The 18,873-nt window shown below is 38.3% G+C and overlaps 1 protein-coding gene across 4 annotated transcripts in view; it reads right to left on the reverse strand.

Moving 5' to 3' along the window:
* LOC139125691 (pleckstrin homology-like domain family B member 1) overlaps positions 1–18,873 on the reverse strand; it is an 81,850-nt gene that overhangs the window by 26,426 nt on the left and 36,551 nt on the right. For 3 of the 4 annotated variants that reach the window (XM_070691792.1, XM_070691793.1, XM_070691790.1), the window contains exons 2-6: positions 9,748–9,813; positions 5,768–5,891; positions 4,993–5,172; positions 2,041–2,166; positions 665–1,677 (exon numbers count right to left, since the gene is read on the reverse strand). In XM_070691792.1, coding sequence (XP_070547893.1) covers positions 665–1,677; positions 2,041–2,166; positions 4,993–5,172; positions 5,768–5,891; positions 9,748–9,756 — 1,452 coding nt within the window. In that variant the 5' untranslated portion in view covers positions 9,757–9,813. Of the gene's footprint in view, positions 1–664; positions 1,678–2,040; positions 2,167–4,992; positions 5,173–5,767; positions 5,892–9,747; positions 9,814–18,541; positions 18,561–18,873 lie in introns of those variants that run through there. The other variant, XM_070691791.1, reaches the window with a different exon arrangement.

The following is an 18,873-nucleotide window of genomic DNA, read 5'->3' on the forward strand; positions in this document are numbered from 1 at the left end:
TCCCCACAGACCACCCATCAATGACTTGACACACACGTTTCCTGCCACGCTCTTTCAGCGCCAGCCACAGAAGAGATCTCTCGGGTACATTTTATTTCCATCAAGGGTGAATCATGACTTCCTCTGATAATTGCAAGTCACCTTGATTTGTATTGATCTCTCCAGGTTTTATTTTATATCACAGCCTGACTGTGACTCATAAAAATCCATAGTATGGTATCATGGGCATGATCAAGAACTTTTTTAAAATGAAACAAATAAAGCCGTCCTGAAAGGGATCTACATTGTAGAGGCTTTTTTTTCATTGCTTTCTTTGAACAAAAGAACAAACAATGACATATTGATGTATAATCACCAATAAAGTTTTTAAAAGTAGTAAAACTGTCTTCTACCGGTATAATACTCAAGATGCAGATTATTAAAAGCACACTGAAGTAGATGCCTCTACTTTTGTTTTGTTCACAGGCAAGGCCAGCCGCACTCTAGAGTATTGATGTGTGTCTGTGAGTTCACTTTTCATAAGCCATTACACTTTCTATTCTTGTATCCTTCCACTGGATTTCTGAGTCTTTTCATATTTGAGCAAAAATTGCATATTTCAAAAATCATACATTTAGATACCAAAGTCCAATACCATGAAATGATGAAATGTGTTTATACTTACATGCAAACTCATGGCTGGTTTATAAACAATGTCCCCAGACACATTCAGAGCAAAGTGCGCTTTTTTGCTGACTCTCGGTGGTTTGGGAGGTGGGGCGCTGCTCTTCTTAGACGCACCCCTCGAGACATCCACAGTGTCAGCCTCTGTTATTTCTACACTCAAAGCTGGCTTACTGGCCGCTTCACTCTCCGTGTTCATTTGGTTCGTAGTATCAGTTTCGTCAGACTTAGCCTCTTTTTGTTCCAGCTCGTAGTCGGCACAGATGTTGAGAATTTCCTCCAGACGCTGCCTTTCCAGCGTCGCCATTTGCTGCTCTCGCTTGCGCTCGGCGATCATCTGTTCATGTCTGACGCACATCTCCTTCTGAAGCTCGTCGTCAAAGTCGTCGGGGTCCACGTGCACTGTTCTCCTATTTTCAAACCGTGACGCATCGTCGTACGTAATGGGTGACCTACTTTGGTTCACAAATACATCTTGCTCACCCGAATGCGAGCTGGATAAGGTCACTACTGAGCTCGTCGACGATTTGTCCGATTCTGACGGTTCAATTCTCGAGTGATACTGTTGTGTAGGCGACGTGCACGGGCTTCTCCTACCGGCATACAAACTGCTCTGTCCCAGTTTTATCCTGCTCGGCGACGTCGGCTTCTTGTACTCTGGCAAGCCGTTGTGCACAAGTTTGGGACTGAGGCAAGTGGTTGGCGACTGCGGCAACTTTGGCGGTTCCTCAAATCGCGCTCTGATGGCGCTCACAGGCGGTTGGAAATCGTTAGTCGCATTTGTGGAATCAGCATCGTCGACCATCACGGTCTCTTTGATGACATCCGGTGCGGTGTAAATCGGCGACATTGGCGACTCTGGTGGGCTGGCAATCATTTCAATGTCATCGTTAAAAGTGACGCTCTTCAGGATCTGCTCCAAGTCGTCTTCGATACTTTTTTCGATGGGGCTTTTCACTTCCGGTGCCTCTACAATCGTGTCCTTGTACACGAAAGTCTGTCGGTGTTCAATACCTACAATAATGGAATACATCATTAGAAAGTGCATCGTAATGTCAGTGCCTCTACTACAGCCATCTCAACAAATAGATTTCACCATAACCACTGTCTGTCAACCCTTTAACCACCATGGTATGGCCCATACTCAATGTTATTTATGGTGACTTTGGGACTGTTTACAGGGAATTAGGGATGAGCAGGTTAACCCTTTGCATCCTGACCCTCTGGTGACCTACGATGTTGCATGCTGATCTCATTAATTATTTCATGGCAACAATTCTACTTTTTCACAAGGTCTGTAATACATTTTATTTGAATCTTTAACTTCCAAAGTCACCAAGATTTTCTCCATAATTTGCATATTAGGGAAGGTATTACCTGGAATGAAGCCAATGGGAGCCACTGATATCCTGTTGTTGTTTGGCATCTCACGCTTCATCTTGCTGGCCTCGGCGGGATGGTTGAAGCGAAAGTAGTTGGAACGCCCGAAACAGAGCATTGCACCTATGAGAAGGAAAGGTGAAAGGTCAGATTTGGACAGATGCAGTCAGACAGTCAGTGAGGATCAGACACACATTCGTATTCACGCCACACAGCTTGAGATTACCCATGATTCAATGTCTTTTGTAAACATAACTTTTTCTTAAAGTCAGGCAAATCCCCCTGTTGTGTCTACACATAGGATGACGGCCATTTTTGTGAGGATATAACTAAGCGTTTGATAGGATATATAACAAAGCGAATATACATGTTAGCTTCTTACGGAAAGTGATAGGCAAAATTAGCCACTTCAAGTTTGCAAAAAGTGCAACAGGTGTAATACCTGCAAACTTTGATTACAAAGGAACTGTGTGCTTCAATTTTCAACATATTCAGTTTTTGAGAATGCACTGTTGTTTACCATTATATGATGAGCAATTTTAGGTCTAACGATGAGCTAATGCTGTAGATTACTGGTAGAGAAAGTTATAACAATGAATAGATAATTTGGTGACTTGTACATTATTTATTATTCTATGCTTGCACATAAAGAGTTACTGGTATACAGATACTGCTCAGTGGGGCAGAAATTGGCACATTTCAAAACAGACCTGCGGGTAAACAAAGAGGGCGCTCTATACAAATATTTGCCAGGTCTATTTTGGGAGTTGTAAGTAGTTTGTACACAAGGCCATCACCTTTGTTGATCCAATGTTGACTTCAGGAACCATTCAGGTCAAAACAGCCAGACAGAATCTTGATTACATTCTGTCTGGATTTTCACACAGTACAGACACCACTGAATATTTCAACAGCTTGAGTTCAATTGCCCTGGTCATGCTGGTTTTCCTATTGTTTTCTGTGATTTACATTAAGCTGAACAGGAATGTCAAAGCTGGTGAATTCTCTTAGAAGTCAACTGTGATCTGTTTGCTAGATGCTAAGCTAAAGAGTTGTTTGAAACGGTTTCTTTAGTTTTTGTGGACAATGAGTCAATTTGTACTAAAAGACCAAACATTTGCTTTACGTGGGGGAGTTTGACAAAGAGCTGAAAAAAGTATGAGTGGGATAAGATTGAGGTAGTATGCGTTTTGAAACTGAAAGACTTTAAGTTTACTCAGGGAAACTTTCAACCATTCTCTTTCAAAAATCAAGGAATCCAATAAAATTCAAATGTCACCATACAAAGTTTGGCACCACAGAAACAAATGATAAACAATTAATGAATATTTGAAATCCAAAGTGGTTGCTATAGCTAAAGATTTAATTAAAAAGAAACATCACTGTGAAAATCTAATTCATTCCAAGAACTTCAAAATGTGTCCACACTATCAGTACATCAGAGAGGCATTATAAAATTTGAATGTCTCAATAGATGCATTCTACCGTAACAACTGTACTGATAAGTATGTTTCTACATATTGATTATGAAAGACATCATCAAGCAGGTACTATAACTTTTAAAGCTGGGCTCAGAATACTTCAGGTGGTCCCAAAGTGAAACTTGTCGGTGCATAATGACATATGCACTGACTTTTCACAAGCCCAGTATCTACCAATTTCTTGAAGCACACAAGAGCTCAGTATCTGGCTGAAGGAATTCAGCCATGTTCACATGAGACTCAGTGATTGCAGCAAACACCTTACAAGTTCAATCATCCCGCACTGAAATCATCACCTTCCTGTCAAACATTTTCCCTGATTTGAAATATCAAACCAAACCTTAATACCTCATTCCAACAAGACGTAGGTCTTCAAGATGGGTTAGTATTTTCATGAAAGGAATTCAAATTGTTTGTAGGTATATGTGACAAGATCAAAGTGGTCAAAATCTTCAATATATGGAACTGAAGATGTTTCCTTTGGTACTGGCAATTACATTTCAAGACCCCCCTCCCTTTGTCTCGCTTTCCAGACCTCGTCGCTTCGCTAGTGCAAAGTGCGCCGCTGGCGGTAGGAACATGAAGTGATTTTTCCACTGGCTGGGCGACGGGGTCTGGAGACTACTGACTTCCGCATTCCAAGATATTTATACCCCACCAATCACATGGCTCAATCGACAACCACGACAACAGGCAAACTTTGATGCATATTCAATAGAAGGAGGGGCTTGTAAAAATATCTACCAACAACTATGAGGAACTTCTGTGACTGACAACGTCAATAAGCTCGACTACGCAATGATATGACATACATAAAAGGATTCCCTCGGATTCCCCAAACGACGCGGTCCGCGCCGCTGATATAGAGCGCACAGGGCATTCACAGTACGCGGACGTGCGTAAATTCAACTGGCGAAAATGGGGCTGACAGCCGAACTTAGGAAAGCAATCGATTGTGGCAAAGAAAAATTAGCCATAGAATGCCTGAAAGACGAGCAAATTGAAGCAATCGCAGCTTTTCTACGGGGGAATGACGTCTTCGTAAACTTGCCAACTGGGTACGGGAAGTCTGTTGGCTGTTGTCTTCACATGCTCTCCGTATATTTTCACGGGAGTTTCAGCATGGTCACTGTCTACAGAGTACATTTGCCCCGACATTTGCGACGAGCTCGATGTTGACTATCGCATATTGAAAACACATGCATTTGTCTTGGTTTTTCGGAATGAATAAGTAGGTCAAGGGTCATATTTAAATTTGGTTCTCCGCCTGTCCTGATGCGTCATCACAGTGGAATGCAGTGGTAGTCACCAGACCCTCGTCGCTTCGCGACTCGGCGCTCGTCGCTCCGCGACTCGCCATGTCCTACCGCCAGCGGCGCACTTTGCAGTGGCGAAGCGACGAGGTCTGGTAAACGAGACTACCCCTCCCTAAACTCATACACCTAAACCGTGTGTGTACATAACATACCTTGTGTTAATTTGGTGGGTGTGGTCACAGTCTCTCCATCAATCTGACATGGACCAATAGGATACAAGATGACATCATCATTTACATTCTTAATGTAGCAATGTTCAGCCTCAACTCCAGTACCAGTGATGACGATATCTGGTTGTCTGCCTGCATTGGCATTGCCTATGTAAGTTTTACCTGCAAACAAAAGACAAATACCCAATTCTTTTTTTTTCAAATAACATTTCAAGAAAGGTAAAATATAAGAACAGATGTATGACGTTAACCTGTGAGGAATACAATGTTTTTATATGAATATTCCACATGAATCAATGCCAAAAAAAATATATAGCGCACCTGGAAAACACTTCCAAATGCTTACCTAGTGTGCATTTAAATGTGGATAAATACTAGTACCTGGTACAAACATACCCCCTAAGGCAATGCTGAATTGTAGGTCATGTTTTCATGGGCCCAGCGTTTATCAGTTTTCCAAAATATGCGTGCATGTACCACTACAGTAAGAATACTTCGACACAGGAATATGCTTGTGAGCAAGATGTGGAAGAAAGTGTTTGGATGTCTCCAATGGCCCCAGTGAAAACAAAGGTGGTGAAATGTGCCAAAATTTTAAATTAAGTAGGTTCTGCGGTCTTTCTACATCACAGCGAATTGTAAAATTTTGTACAGCATATAGACTGCGTCTGTCTTTCTATGGAATGATGAAAGCATGCCAAATTCATAAATGTCTACATTTTTTACTTTGGCCAGAATTTCGGCAGCAAAAACTTACCTTCTGGTAGAGGTAGTAGTGTGACAGCAGTGCTAAGTCTGCCTCCGCCAAGACTCACTAGATGTGGTTTCTCACTCTGTACACGTATGGCCTTGCCAGTGTTGGTGTACGCCAAACTACCGTCCTGTACGAAACACAAAATAATTACCATTATTCTGGAGCCATAGGTTAAACCAAGATTTTGACTGGACCACTGTACAAACAAAACCATGTGCACCCAAACACGCACAGAAATACGCTTACTTCCATGCGTCTTTATACACGTGGGTTTGTTTATACCACGAATCATGTCATCTGTCAGGTGCACTGAGTCTGTAGAACTACTAACATCCTTTTCACTCTGGAGTGGAACCATTCAGTAGTGATTTCAGTTCACACGTGGCACTATGGAATAAAGGCTCTTCAGTAAAGGACAAATATACAATATACTCTTGTATGAATATCAAAGTTTTGTAATATTTTGGTCAATAGAATACTGAATATTCGTTCTCTGATATGCTTGGTTTATTGATCCTTGTGATTGCAATATATTAATCAGCTTGATATTTCACTGCTGTATTGGTACATGTATATATACTACAATCTGTTCTATTTCACTTCTGTTCACAATATCAAGCTATTGCTTTTCTATCTGTCAGATATCAGTCTGGTTTACAACAGAGTTCATATTTACACAGTTCAGAGTGGTGACATTTTAACTTATTCTATTAATCATCTTGTAAAATATCAAAGTTAATGAATGGTATGCCATAGACATGACCTTCTATTTAGGAAGCTACTTATTTATCTTGTGAATTCAACTCCAAAGCAAGAAGACTGGTCATTGCTATCCTATGCCATTCTGGTATTGGATCAGGCTGCTGTGTTTTGCTTATTTTTGTTTACAAAGGTACTTAAAAATATCAGGTTGGTACTGTGCCCTCTATGGCAATCTGTCACACCAATAATGTCTGCACTGCAGATCCCCAGTGATATACATGTACCAGTCAACTCTTTCACAGCCCCTTGCTTGCTGTGCACTATGACTGATGTAGCTTGGCTCAGCACAAAGTGGTGCAACAAGCGTAACTCTGTGGATAGCCAGCGAGGGGCTGTGAAAGAGTCCATCCAGTGGTGGTACATTGACAAATCTTTACATGAACTCTAAGTGTGCATGGTATACAGCATGGTTTGCAGAGTGACAGTTCAGAACTTAGCCAACTAACATAGACAGATACCAAATATAGAATGTATATTTCAATGTAAATTAGGGTAATGCAACATCTTTCCCATCTCTCCCTAGCTTGATGTTCAAATATTTCAATGACGTTTACTCAGGTTCAACTATGTGCACATTAGAACACATATCAGTGGTACCATGGACAGTGCAGTGAAAGACTCCCCTCTACAGTCCATGGTTGTACACATGACTACCCAGGAATCCTAAGTATCTGAATAAGTGTCCTTTTATCAACATATGTTTCACTCCAAACTCACATGAGATCAAAAACAAACTGGCAAATAGATCACGTTGTCAGAGGGAAACAAAGTGCACCATGTGACATTGGGCATCCACAAAATGAAAGTAGACATATACCATGGAGGGGAGGTTCCCAGCCTGCAGCGCTGTTAGATACAACTACACTGCACTATACAATTCTATATTGCTTGAAGGAGAATAATTAACCACCCACAAGTGTTTACCTAAAACAGTTGATATCCAGGCGGGGTGGGTGGTTTTCTATCTGTCATTGTAATGTTTTTTTCCCTAACCCCAGCACTGTTTACTGTGAGATATGAAGCCATACAGTTGTCACAACCTTTAGGGTATTTTTGTCATAAATACAATGTACATGCAGAGTGTACTGACAGGGTCAGTGACCTCTCGCCTGGAATACATGTAAGTCCAAGCAAAAGAAAAACCACCAACAGATTGTACAGAATGGCTTCAACATAAATAAAGGTTATAACAGTGCATTTGCCACAGCCATACTGGTAAAACCAATGGAGTTAAGGTGGCAATATAGCTATAACTTTGATGGTTTGTTTTCACTAATTTTTTGTTCAAGAAGACAAAAACATTTTGTTCTCCACATACTTGTTGAAATGCAAAGTACATGTACTAGTTTTGTGTACACAACAACTTTTGTACAATATGCAATGTTGTTGTTGTTGAAAAATCATGTCTAGTCCAGACCAGAAGTCATTTCTCAACAACACTGAACAGTTACATGTACTGTATTGAACATTACACAGACTGTGGTGACTGTCAGACACTGGCGCGGCATTTCAACATAGTCTTTGGAATAGAACAAAATACATATATACAACAGTCAGATCAAAATTGATGAAAAATACACCCAAGGTTTTAACAAATGGAGCTCTGTAATGAGAAATACACATTTTACGTAATATAATTGATCACCAGACATTATTTGTTTGCAAGGTGTTGGTATCACCGGTACACTATGTTATGTCAACACAGAAAAGTGCTGGTACACACAATGTGTGCTTCACGCCATTCAAAAAATGTAAATTTCTATTAATTTCTGATATAACATTATTAATTGATTTGTATGATTTTGGTCCGCTGCTGTTGAATTTCACTTGGTCAATAGTGACTTCCCGGGTATGTATGATGCTAACCATAACCTGCAACTGCCAATATGCTTGCTAACTTGTTTTCACCAATAACGGGCCAGTAGCTACAACTTTAGGTGATTTCTTTATTATTTATGTTTTTTAGCATCAATGACAAGTTCTTGTTCTATTCCCCAAAATGTGTCGGGATACCCACTATTTAGATTGCCAACACAGCAAACTGTAATATGCACTGTTATTTAATTTGAATTCCAGTCTGGATCAAAATTCCCTTGTCAACAATAACAATGCAGTCTGTACATGTACAGGCTGAGTTGACAAGCTGAATACTGTGTATCTCAACATGCTTTGGGGAGTATATCAAGAAACTGTTGTTGGTATGTAAACAATACTGAAAGAATCATCAAAAGTTACAGCTCCTGGTCCTTTAACTTCTATACTTTAAATGGTCCTTGTATTTACAGGGTAATCACGGTCCCTCCACAAAACGTGGGTAAATGTACCAATGCAATAATTTCAGTTGCTTTGGACGACAATTTCACCAGACAGAATATCAGGTGAAAAAACCAAGTGAAAAATAAAGTGAATCATTGCTGATGATCAAACTACCCACACAGTTTGTACAGATACATCACAGGAATTGACTATGTCCTCTGTCATTGTTGCATTGTGTGTTGTTGTGTTTTTTTCAACTGGTAGATTTGCATGTAGGCATTGTTACAGAGTAAGACCCAGAGGGCCTATTGTGTTTTGTTGTGTTGATGAGTCACTCACTTTCCTTTGTTGTAACTCTGACTAAACAGGGCATGTACTCAAGTATCTTTTACACTGATGGTACCAATCTACTACCTGTTGACTATTTTCAAAATTCTGATTCACTGGTGACGAGTTGATGATATACCGGTATTTACCGGTATTTACCGGTAACATGAAAATTGGTGTGTCACTTTACAGAGATGCACACACACTTTCTATGAATTTTCGTATAATATAATTAATCATTTTTAATGCTGCAAGCCCTGATCTGTGAAAAGAGGTTGTACTCTCCAATGTTTCCATGATGAAGGTTACTTTCTATCACATACCGATACATATAGTTTGTTTATCACCACAAAATCTTCATTTCTTGCTCTAATGATAGCTATTTAACTTTGGTCAACAGCTGGGTGTCAATTTTTCCATTAGAATTCCTATATGTAAACATCAGGGTTGGGTAACTGTATGTTCTAACAGTGAAGTTACCATGGTAATAGATTATTCAGTAATGAAATAAACCATACTGATGATGTATTTTGGATATGACTACCAATTAATAGTAGTTTTCATAATAAGGTTAAATTCTCTGATTCTAAAAAATTTACAGATGCTTTTAAATTGTTCCTATACATTACGTTACTTACCTGCATCATGTTGGTAAATGCTTGTCAAGTCCTGAATCAGAGATTACACAAAACCATTCAAAAAATCTGCAAAAAGAACAGAGAAGAATAGAAACAATTTAACAATGTGATCTGTACATTTCTCTCCTGTATGACCTGTAAAATTCTTTCTGGATAACACCAATGGAAATCAGTCCCATAATGGTCTTTGTTTTTCCCTGTAGAGTAAAACCAGTAGTAGCTTACAGGAAAGTCAGTATCAAGATACAATGACTTCACATCTCATCATTAGTACACTCTTGACTTTTGCCAGAAAGAACTCTTCCCCACTATCTTTCTTTGAGAACAATGATTTTGACTCTAATTTGATATTTTTATCACAGAATAATGAGTACACAAGGGAAGACTGAACTTGCCAGCTAGTTCTCTACTTTCCCAGTCCACAGTATGTTTGGTTATTATTTCTTTCCTACAGTGCCAAATTTTAACTCCAACATCATGTGGAGACTATTGGTCTTCTTGACAGTACAGCATATACAACAATCTACAGACTCAGTCATATCATATATGGACAGATACTGGTATCGACACATAACCTCCGCGGATGCACATGAAAAGCATTGGCAAGGCATAAGCATTGCCAACTCTGTGTAATTTTCTCTATTTTTATATGATAACTTTACAGTGAAATTCTGAACTGCAAGAATTTGGCCAAGCTTAAACTTGTCTCCAAACATAATCTGAGATGGTATTTATAGATATGTTGTCATGTAGGAAAGAAAATATTTATGTATAGCAACTGTTTGACTTATTAAAATACTGCATGGTTTGATAAAGCTTTGAATGATCAAACAGATTATCTATGGAACATTACAGTGCACAACTGTAGCCCGTAGCAGTGGTATAATATGCACTGTATAAAAAAAGTATACAACGAGTAAAATGTTCTGAGATGTGGCTGGATAGATCTTTGACATGCACCCAATGAATTAACTCGTAACTACAAGTATTTATACAGTTTATCTGGGGTTCCTACATAATGTACAAATGTACCTTTACACATAAATGGATGTAATATGCAAAAGAGTGAATACCTGTTGGTATGTATGGAAGGTCATAAATTTTACAATATTCTCAATGGCATACCATACCTCGCATTATGTCAATATGAACATGAGTGTGTATGCAAACAGATATTTTCCATAATGTAAATAGGAAACTTATAGAGACATTAATACTTCATTATAATACGCCCGAAAATACATCCATACATCAAAGTGCCAATATTGCTATTTATAACTGTACACTGCAATACAGCCTAAGGTGTGGTGGTTGCTGGAATTCCATCGGAACAAAGTCCGATATACACTGCCAGTCACACAGTGACTTTTTGTGATAATTGAGATAAATTTTGCCAAAACACTGATACTATTTTAAACATTTTTGTGGGAAGTAGACATATGTACGGTAACTATTATCACAACACAATAATTTTTAAACCACAAAAATGGTACATTATTCTCTACAGAGGGCCTTTAAATGTAACTGCCAGCCAACACCATATAGAGAAATTTGGTAAATTGTTTAATGTCACGGGACAGTCACTTTGTATCTCAGTAATAGCAGATTCGTGTGAACTCCACAGACGTTGTTTATGTTTGATGTCAAGTATGTTTGTGCACAGACTGATGTATGGATACAAGAAGGGTATATGAAAGACAGATACAGACAGCCGCATTGGCGCAGCGTCCTTGTACTGCTCTGGTGATGTTTACATGATTCCAGTACAAGATCAACTGTTCATGAAGAACTGAAAATACACAAAACCTAATTATGAGCCATTTCAACAAACGTTGAACCTTCTTTTTAAAACCTTCTTTCTCATTTGCTAGTCATCTATTCAGAAAATAAATAAATTCTGTATTACGTTAAAACAGACTCCAAAAGTGAAATTTTAAACTTTTTCTCATACTTTGCCTATAAAATGCTCTTCATTTGTAATCAAGAAGTAGAATAACCATTGGAGAGAGAAGCCATCAACTTCAAATTTACCGATATTTCTTATACAAAATGGCCACAATTCTGTGCCTTAAAATCTATGGAGGAAATTTCCGAAGTAAGGCAGTGCAATATTCCATTATGTCTGAAAGTTTCAAAAAAAAGTCCATACAAGCTGCAGACTTGTGATAGATTTTACAGTCTGCAAAATCTGTGCCAAGATTGCATTCTTCCGATTATTTTCAGTTTTACTGTATGTCGTTGTAGCTGTGCAGAGGGAGATCAAAGGGATGAATATGTACTCTGAATTACTCGCAAGTTGCAGATACCTGACTTTCCAGAGAGCCTGGAGATATCAGTGGGTGTAACCGCACTACTTGTACTCAACGCAAAGTGTACATGTAAATGTATTGGTCTTGTTGGTGTGCGTAGGTGCTGTATGTGGTACTTATTCAGGCCTCAGGTCCTTTTTGTAAATAACCACAGGTAGTGGAAAGACTTTGATTTGTACAATCAATAGCCGATGTATCATGTGTAACAACTTTACACGGCTGGCTGTGTGTGTGCCTGTGTTTGTCTAGTAGGTGGGCGCTGGTCGTCAATGCGCCGCACGGAAAAATGAAACGCCTTGTTATCAAGAGCCATTATGATGTAGGTGTACTGTTACAGGTGTGTGTGACGATGCTAGGCCCTGAATGTCACGATATTGTGTCAATGATAGACACACACAATGTGTACTCACTCGTGAATCGCAAACATGTGTGCATGGTTCACTGTAGACTTTCTCCCCTTTGACATTCAACAGTATCAGTTCTTGTACACGGCCGACAAGCGACGATTTGATGAAATGAACTTGACACTCATTGATAATGCTCTACATGTAAAGAACTTATCTGAAACAAGTCGTCTGAAAAGTCAAGTTGACATACACACTTGGAGATAATTCCACTCTTTCGGCAAATTTTCACGATAAGCTGGCACATACTGAAGATAGTTCCTTAAGTTATAATCCACACACATCACATCAGTTACGCACTATGTCCTAGTACCAGTATACGGCTGAATGTAGCAGTCTTGATTGTCCTGACCTATTTTAAAAAGCTTTTGTTTACTTAGTCAATACCTACTTGACTGCACATGATTTACAGCAGTGTGAAATACATACGCCTCTGCCATCCCTCACTACAGTCTATACATAGCTTGTACAGTACACTGTATAGACTGCAACTGAAAACTTTTTTCCAGAAACTTCATTTTGATTCACATTGTGGGAGGTAGATAAACAAACCCTAAACTTTTTTACCAGAGTCTGTTGATTCCTGTCATCAAAGGAATGCAAAGAAACTGTAGAATACTGGGTCCAATTTCCTGTGTTTTTTTTCTTGTCTTAGGGTGCCTCTTGATAAACAGACAAATGCTGTCTCCAAACATACCGGTATATTGAACAGTAAAATGTCCTGAAATGAACCCAATATTCCTTCGTCTTGCTGAAGAAAGATGAGTGAATTTTAATGAACATTTTTTTTTTCAGTTTATAATACTCTGTGGCTTCCTTCTCGGGTCAGTCACAATCAGGGTGCGCTAGATGATTTTCATTTGTTATGGACATATATCTGCTATTCAGACTGATATTATATTGCTTATTTGTTTCTAATAAATAGTAATAGTTGTAACTAACTTGGTCACATAAAGAAATATTGCATATATTGTGCAGGTTTGGTTGTACATCCACAAAAATGCCTTTAAAAACTGTAAAAAGTAGCGTTATGCTGTTTCACTTCAAAATATACTTAATTTCAAAATGTTTTTTGGAACACAGTGTTAAAATTGTGGAATTTTTAGCTTACATATGTTATTGCAGAATACCTAACCTTTCTTTCACAAGTTATTTCATGTGATTATGTGCATCGGAACAGAAACTGTGGTATTTTTACCAAAACTGTAACATCGTTATGTTTTTTGTGTTTTATGACCGTAAGTACATATACCTTTAGTTTATATGTAGAAAAATGGATAAAATATTGTAATATTGAATTTAATTCCAACCTCAACATCCATGGCAAGCATTTTATACACCAAAATTTAAATAAAATTGCATATTGTATTGTTTTGTGAATAAATGAAAATGGAGATCGTTGTGGTCGGAATTTCTTGTAGCGTCCGTGACACACTCATATCTTAAAGACAACAGGAGTTATAAAAGATCTGATGTCACAGGCCTAAGTGTCAATAGGTGCCTACCTTAAATAAACAAATTGTATAATTACTGTCCCTTGCATTCACTATTAATATTCCTAAAATATGGAAATGTAGCATCCGTGACGGTGTAGCGTCCGTGACGGTGTTTACTACATAGTCATAATTAATAACTATTTAAACATTTTAAAGCAGTTATCCACTGAAACATATAAATACTAGTGTGTTTTGTGTGTACATACATGGAGTTGGGTTACAAAATGTCTTAAAGGCATAAAATTATAAATTTGCACAAAATTGATTTTTTAAAAAGTAATAAAACACTCAAAAAGTTATGTTGAGCCTCAACTGTAACACTTAGATTGGTGTTTTTAAGAATGCAGTAATTATATTGAATATGTTATTAGAATTCTAGTGAAAAGAACGATGAATTCTGTGCTGTATATGCATTTATTATTGTTTATTCCATTTCAATTCATTATGTCACGGATGCTACAATAAAATGCAAACATTGTTTTTCAGATTATCAGCCAATCTAAATGTGAAGTAACCACCACATTTTATTGTTTTGTTATCACATTTTGAATTTTAAAAAATCAAGGGGGTAAGAAATGACATTTGTGTTAACTCTGTCTCTACCACTTTCACATATTTAGAAGGCAGAGAGTAAGAACGTAAAGTTGGCGTCATCCTCATCCTCATCCTCAGGTGACCTTTCTAGCTGACGCTAAAATGACGCTACTCAGCATCAGCTTCAGCGTCGTATCCGAAGATTGCCGAGGTTACGCTACCCGATGATGGATAAATGATAAAATTCGCCCATAACTTAAGAAAATAACAACTCCATTCTTTCTAAACTTTCTTTTGAATCCTAAAACTGGTTCGCAGGTAATATTTATCGTTAGAATATCTCATATGGACTAGTTTTTTGGAAATGTTCGTAATTTTCAGTCCATGGATCCGCAGATGTGTTTGTTGGTATCCTCTCAACTCTTGTTTAAGATTTTCCAAATATTGGTGCAAAAAAGGTATACATGGTCCGAAATGTGTAAAAATCGCCACCATGAGAGGCGATATGAAAGCCCTAATTATTCAGAGGACATATAAAACAATTAACTTGTATAACTATGACTTGAGGCCTGAAAAGTCAACGTATTAAACATAAAACCTTTGAACTTTAAGGAAATTAAGGGCTAAGAATGTTGCGTTATAACGGATATTGAGAATAGAGGTAACTAAATATTATGAAATGCAAATCCCACTGTGTTTTAATTAACATTTACAGTGATATGAAACTTGGAGCACATTTTTAAAGTCGTTTTTACACTTATCATTCCATCAGACGCATTCGGGAATAATCGGATCTGACGCCGGTGGAGCTGACGCTGTAGCGTCATCCTCATCCTCATTTTCGTGTGGCCCCTGAGGATGAGGATGAGGATGAGTATGACGCCAACTTTACGCTCGTCAGAGAGTACAGACATATTATAGAACAGAGGTCAAAGGTTGGCAGACTACGTCTCTGATCTCCAGCCTCACCTAGGTGTGTGTGCACCCCATCCTGACAGGTGTTAGAACAGATGCAAGCCATTTGGATTTCTTGGGTGGTGACGTGTCAGATACATTGTAGCAAATTTTATTGTGGGACCACAGGTCAAAGTTTAACAACCTGTCGCTCTAGTCTGATCTAGATGTCTTGTTTTATCTTGGTTTTACACTTTAAGGCACAAGCAATGTTAACTGCTGTGTTTTTTGATGTATTGAAAGTTTATTACTGGTATAGACATTTTCACATACTCCAACTGATTTTTGCAGTAGTTGCTATAGCTTTCTTGTTCAATTAAAAGAAACTGTCAATGTTTTGACACAATTTTCACAATTTAAATGTTTGATAGAGAAAGGTTTTGGAGAAAAGAGAAAGTAAAAACCTGATTGTTAATTGCTTTTTATATTTCAAGTTGACCTAACTTTCAAGTTTGATTTTGGTAGCGTCCGTGACAAAATTACATGTCATACTAAACAGAAAATATTTTAGAAAGAAGTTCATTTTGATTACACTAAATGGTATTAATATTGTTGCTATAGCATGGTTAATTCATGACAATAAAACTTTTAAGTACAGCATACCAGCGGAAGGACATAGAGAAGTGAAAGTCCTATTAAAAAAATATGATCAATATTGTTGTATTTCTCACTAAACTTGAGGTTGTGTTTATTCATGGAAAAATTAAGTAAATCATAGCAAGTATAGCTTATTTTAATGCCAATATGCATCTTTTATATTGTAATAACATAAGAAAGCATTAACAAATCATTGTTTAAAATTTTTTATGACATTTGTGTTTCATGTACAACATTTCTGTAGCGTCCGTGACACTGCGTCGACCATATAAAACAATGTGCACTGTGGTAAAACTAATGACGTTTGCTTCACCAAATTTAGGAAGATATGTCCCATACCATAACCTTTCAACATATTATTTAACTGGACAGTATCATGAACTTGAAATTTTGACCTAAGTGACACACTCTAGCGCACCCTGATTGTGACTGACCCGTTGTGTAAATCCTTTTACCAAGTCTAGATGATTCAATATGCTATTCTTTTACATATAAATGTCTTGTTGGAATTGAGTTGGATCATGATGCTGCAAATACGGATGACACAGCTATTTGTAACTAGTTTCATTTTGTGTAGTCTTAGACCAATGAACAGTTACACAAAAATTATACCTTGATGGTGAAATGCCTGTTGAGTCCACAGTAAATTTTTCGATGCGATAGCAATCACTGTTTCAAATGAATTGCTAATGCGTTGTGAAACTCTTGCTTCCCAAGCAGCATATATAGTAGTGTAACAGTAGATATGCCGAGGAATTGTTCAGTATTTAAGGATTTCACAATTTACGAACGAAAGAGCCACTTTAAGAAGTTAGACTTGACAAGTTCTATCCCAAAAGATATTAAAGTGGCTAGTTTGATCACATCTGATTATGGAAATGTGACATACAGTGTACAGCGTACATGCAAAGCTACAAAAGGACATCAGGAAAGAAAGTTAGACCTACCAGTACCACACACTATTCTGATCAGCAAAATTATCACAGATCCAAACCAAGCATAGATTGTTCTGTGCCAGTGAAAACTTTCCACAAGTCCAGATGTGTGGCATGTCCAGCACTCAATCAACTGAGATCAATTCCACCAAACAAGTTCAAGTTGTCCATTCAGCTCAGGTTCAAATCCAGCCAGCCCGTGACGGTGGCTTTCACACGCTGGCAAAACCGATTGGACTGATCACAGGCACAGCTACTGGGACAATGACAGCCCTGGTCCACTGAATAAAATACTCCACACAATGGAACCCATTGTGAGCTGACAAGCAACTCAATTGGGAAAATAATGCAAGGAACTTGACCAGACTTCATTGGAATTGGAAATTCCTGACTGCTGATGTTATACCAGTGTGGGTTTCATTGCCTGGCGTATGTACGTACATTTTAACTCATTTTATACACAACTGAGACAAACCTTCGTTTTGGTCCAGTGGTGTAATTTAGACTGATACTCTTGAAGGAGTTAGGCAGTAGTGGAATGTGTGTCTCAACTGGATAGTCTTGACGGATAACGATCTTGGGCAGACCTTGTACTTTTTAACAAGACACTTCTATATCGTCTTGTGTTGTAGAGTTTAGCATGTACATGTAATGAGTATGCATTTTTCTGTCTCCCATAAGCACTGTGGTTTGTTGTTTTGGAAAATCCAGCTAGGATCTGCACAAGCCATCCTGATAAAACCAGTCCATTACAGGGTAGTCTAGACACAAGTTGTGGCAAAGGGCAGTCTGTCTATATGGTCTGTTATAAAATCTGTAGACTGGCATCTGTATAGGCCATACTGTACATGAACAGGGTCACCCTGTGGTTATTGCAGCAGACATATATTATATCAACAACATCTATGTAGCATCACACAGGCATGTACAGTGTGGATCAAGCTTATTCAGGTTTTTGAACAAAATATTTATACTGATACAGACTGTGTAATATTGCTCACTACCATGTACATATGGACAAGTGCCAGGTAGTGCTACAGACAGTCTGGAGTTGTCCTTTGCAAGACAGTGGTACATCTAATGCAGCGGTATTCCACTTACACTGTATAGACAATATACCGATACAAGAGACTTACTATATTATACAGTCTACGGAGAGAATATAAACAGTAATACTGAGTCAGAGTTTTACAAAGTACCGATACATGACACTGGTTGCTGTCGTATGTTCTATACAGCATGAATCATGCAGATAAAGTGCCTGGTGCTTTCACCAATGATATCGCTGTAAGTTCTACAGATCATGTACAATACATGTACGGTAACTGCCTTTGGTCTTCGGAAGACAACTGTAATTTCTGCATGCATCCTACCATACATGGTAATTCAGTGGCGTGGTATATGACAGTGACAGTGATATAGTTTTGTAATTACAGTAGTACAATTACCGCATACAAATATTACTGTAATGCTGATACGCTATACGTAAGTGAAAAGGCTTACATGTGTATCATAAACGTATGGTTCATGTTGTCCTAATTCATTAAACAAAGCCATATACTCACAGGTCCTGGATTAGAGTTGAGGAAAATTGGAAGATGTCTGAGAGTGTCTGCACGTTGTGCCTTGTCCAATCTTGTTTACAACACTGGCGGAATTTCTGGAGGTTACAGCCCGGCAAATCCCCAGAGGAGAATGTCTTTGTATAAAGTTGAGAGTGTAGCTGATAGTTCTGTAAGGTCAGTAGAGAATGTGCAATTACGGTAGGCAGTTCCCTGGTGGTTTTCTGGATAGCTTGTGACCTTCACAAGGCCTGGGTCATCCGATATTCTTTAACTCATCCAATATGTTGGCATTGACTGTTACAGCTCAATGCAGTTGTGCAACTAGAAGGTTT

The sequence above is a fragment of the Ptychodera flava genome (genome assembly GCF_041260155.1).
Source record: "Ptychodera flava strain L36383 chromosome 3 unlocalized genomic scaffold, AS_Pfla_20210202 Scaffold_26__1_contigs__length_13983176_pilon, whole genome shotgun sequence".
NCBI lineage: Eukaryota > Metazoa > Hemichordata > Enteropneusta > Ptychoderidae > Ptychodera > Ptychodera flava.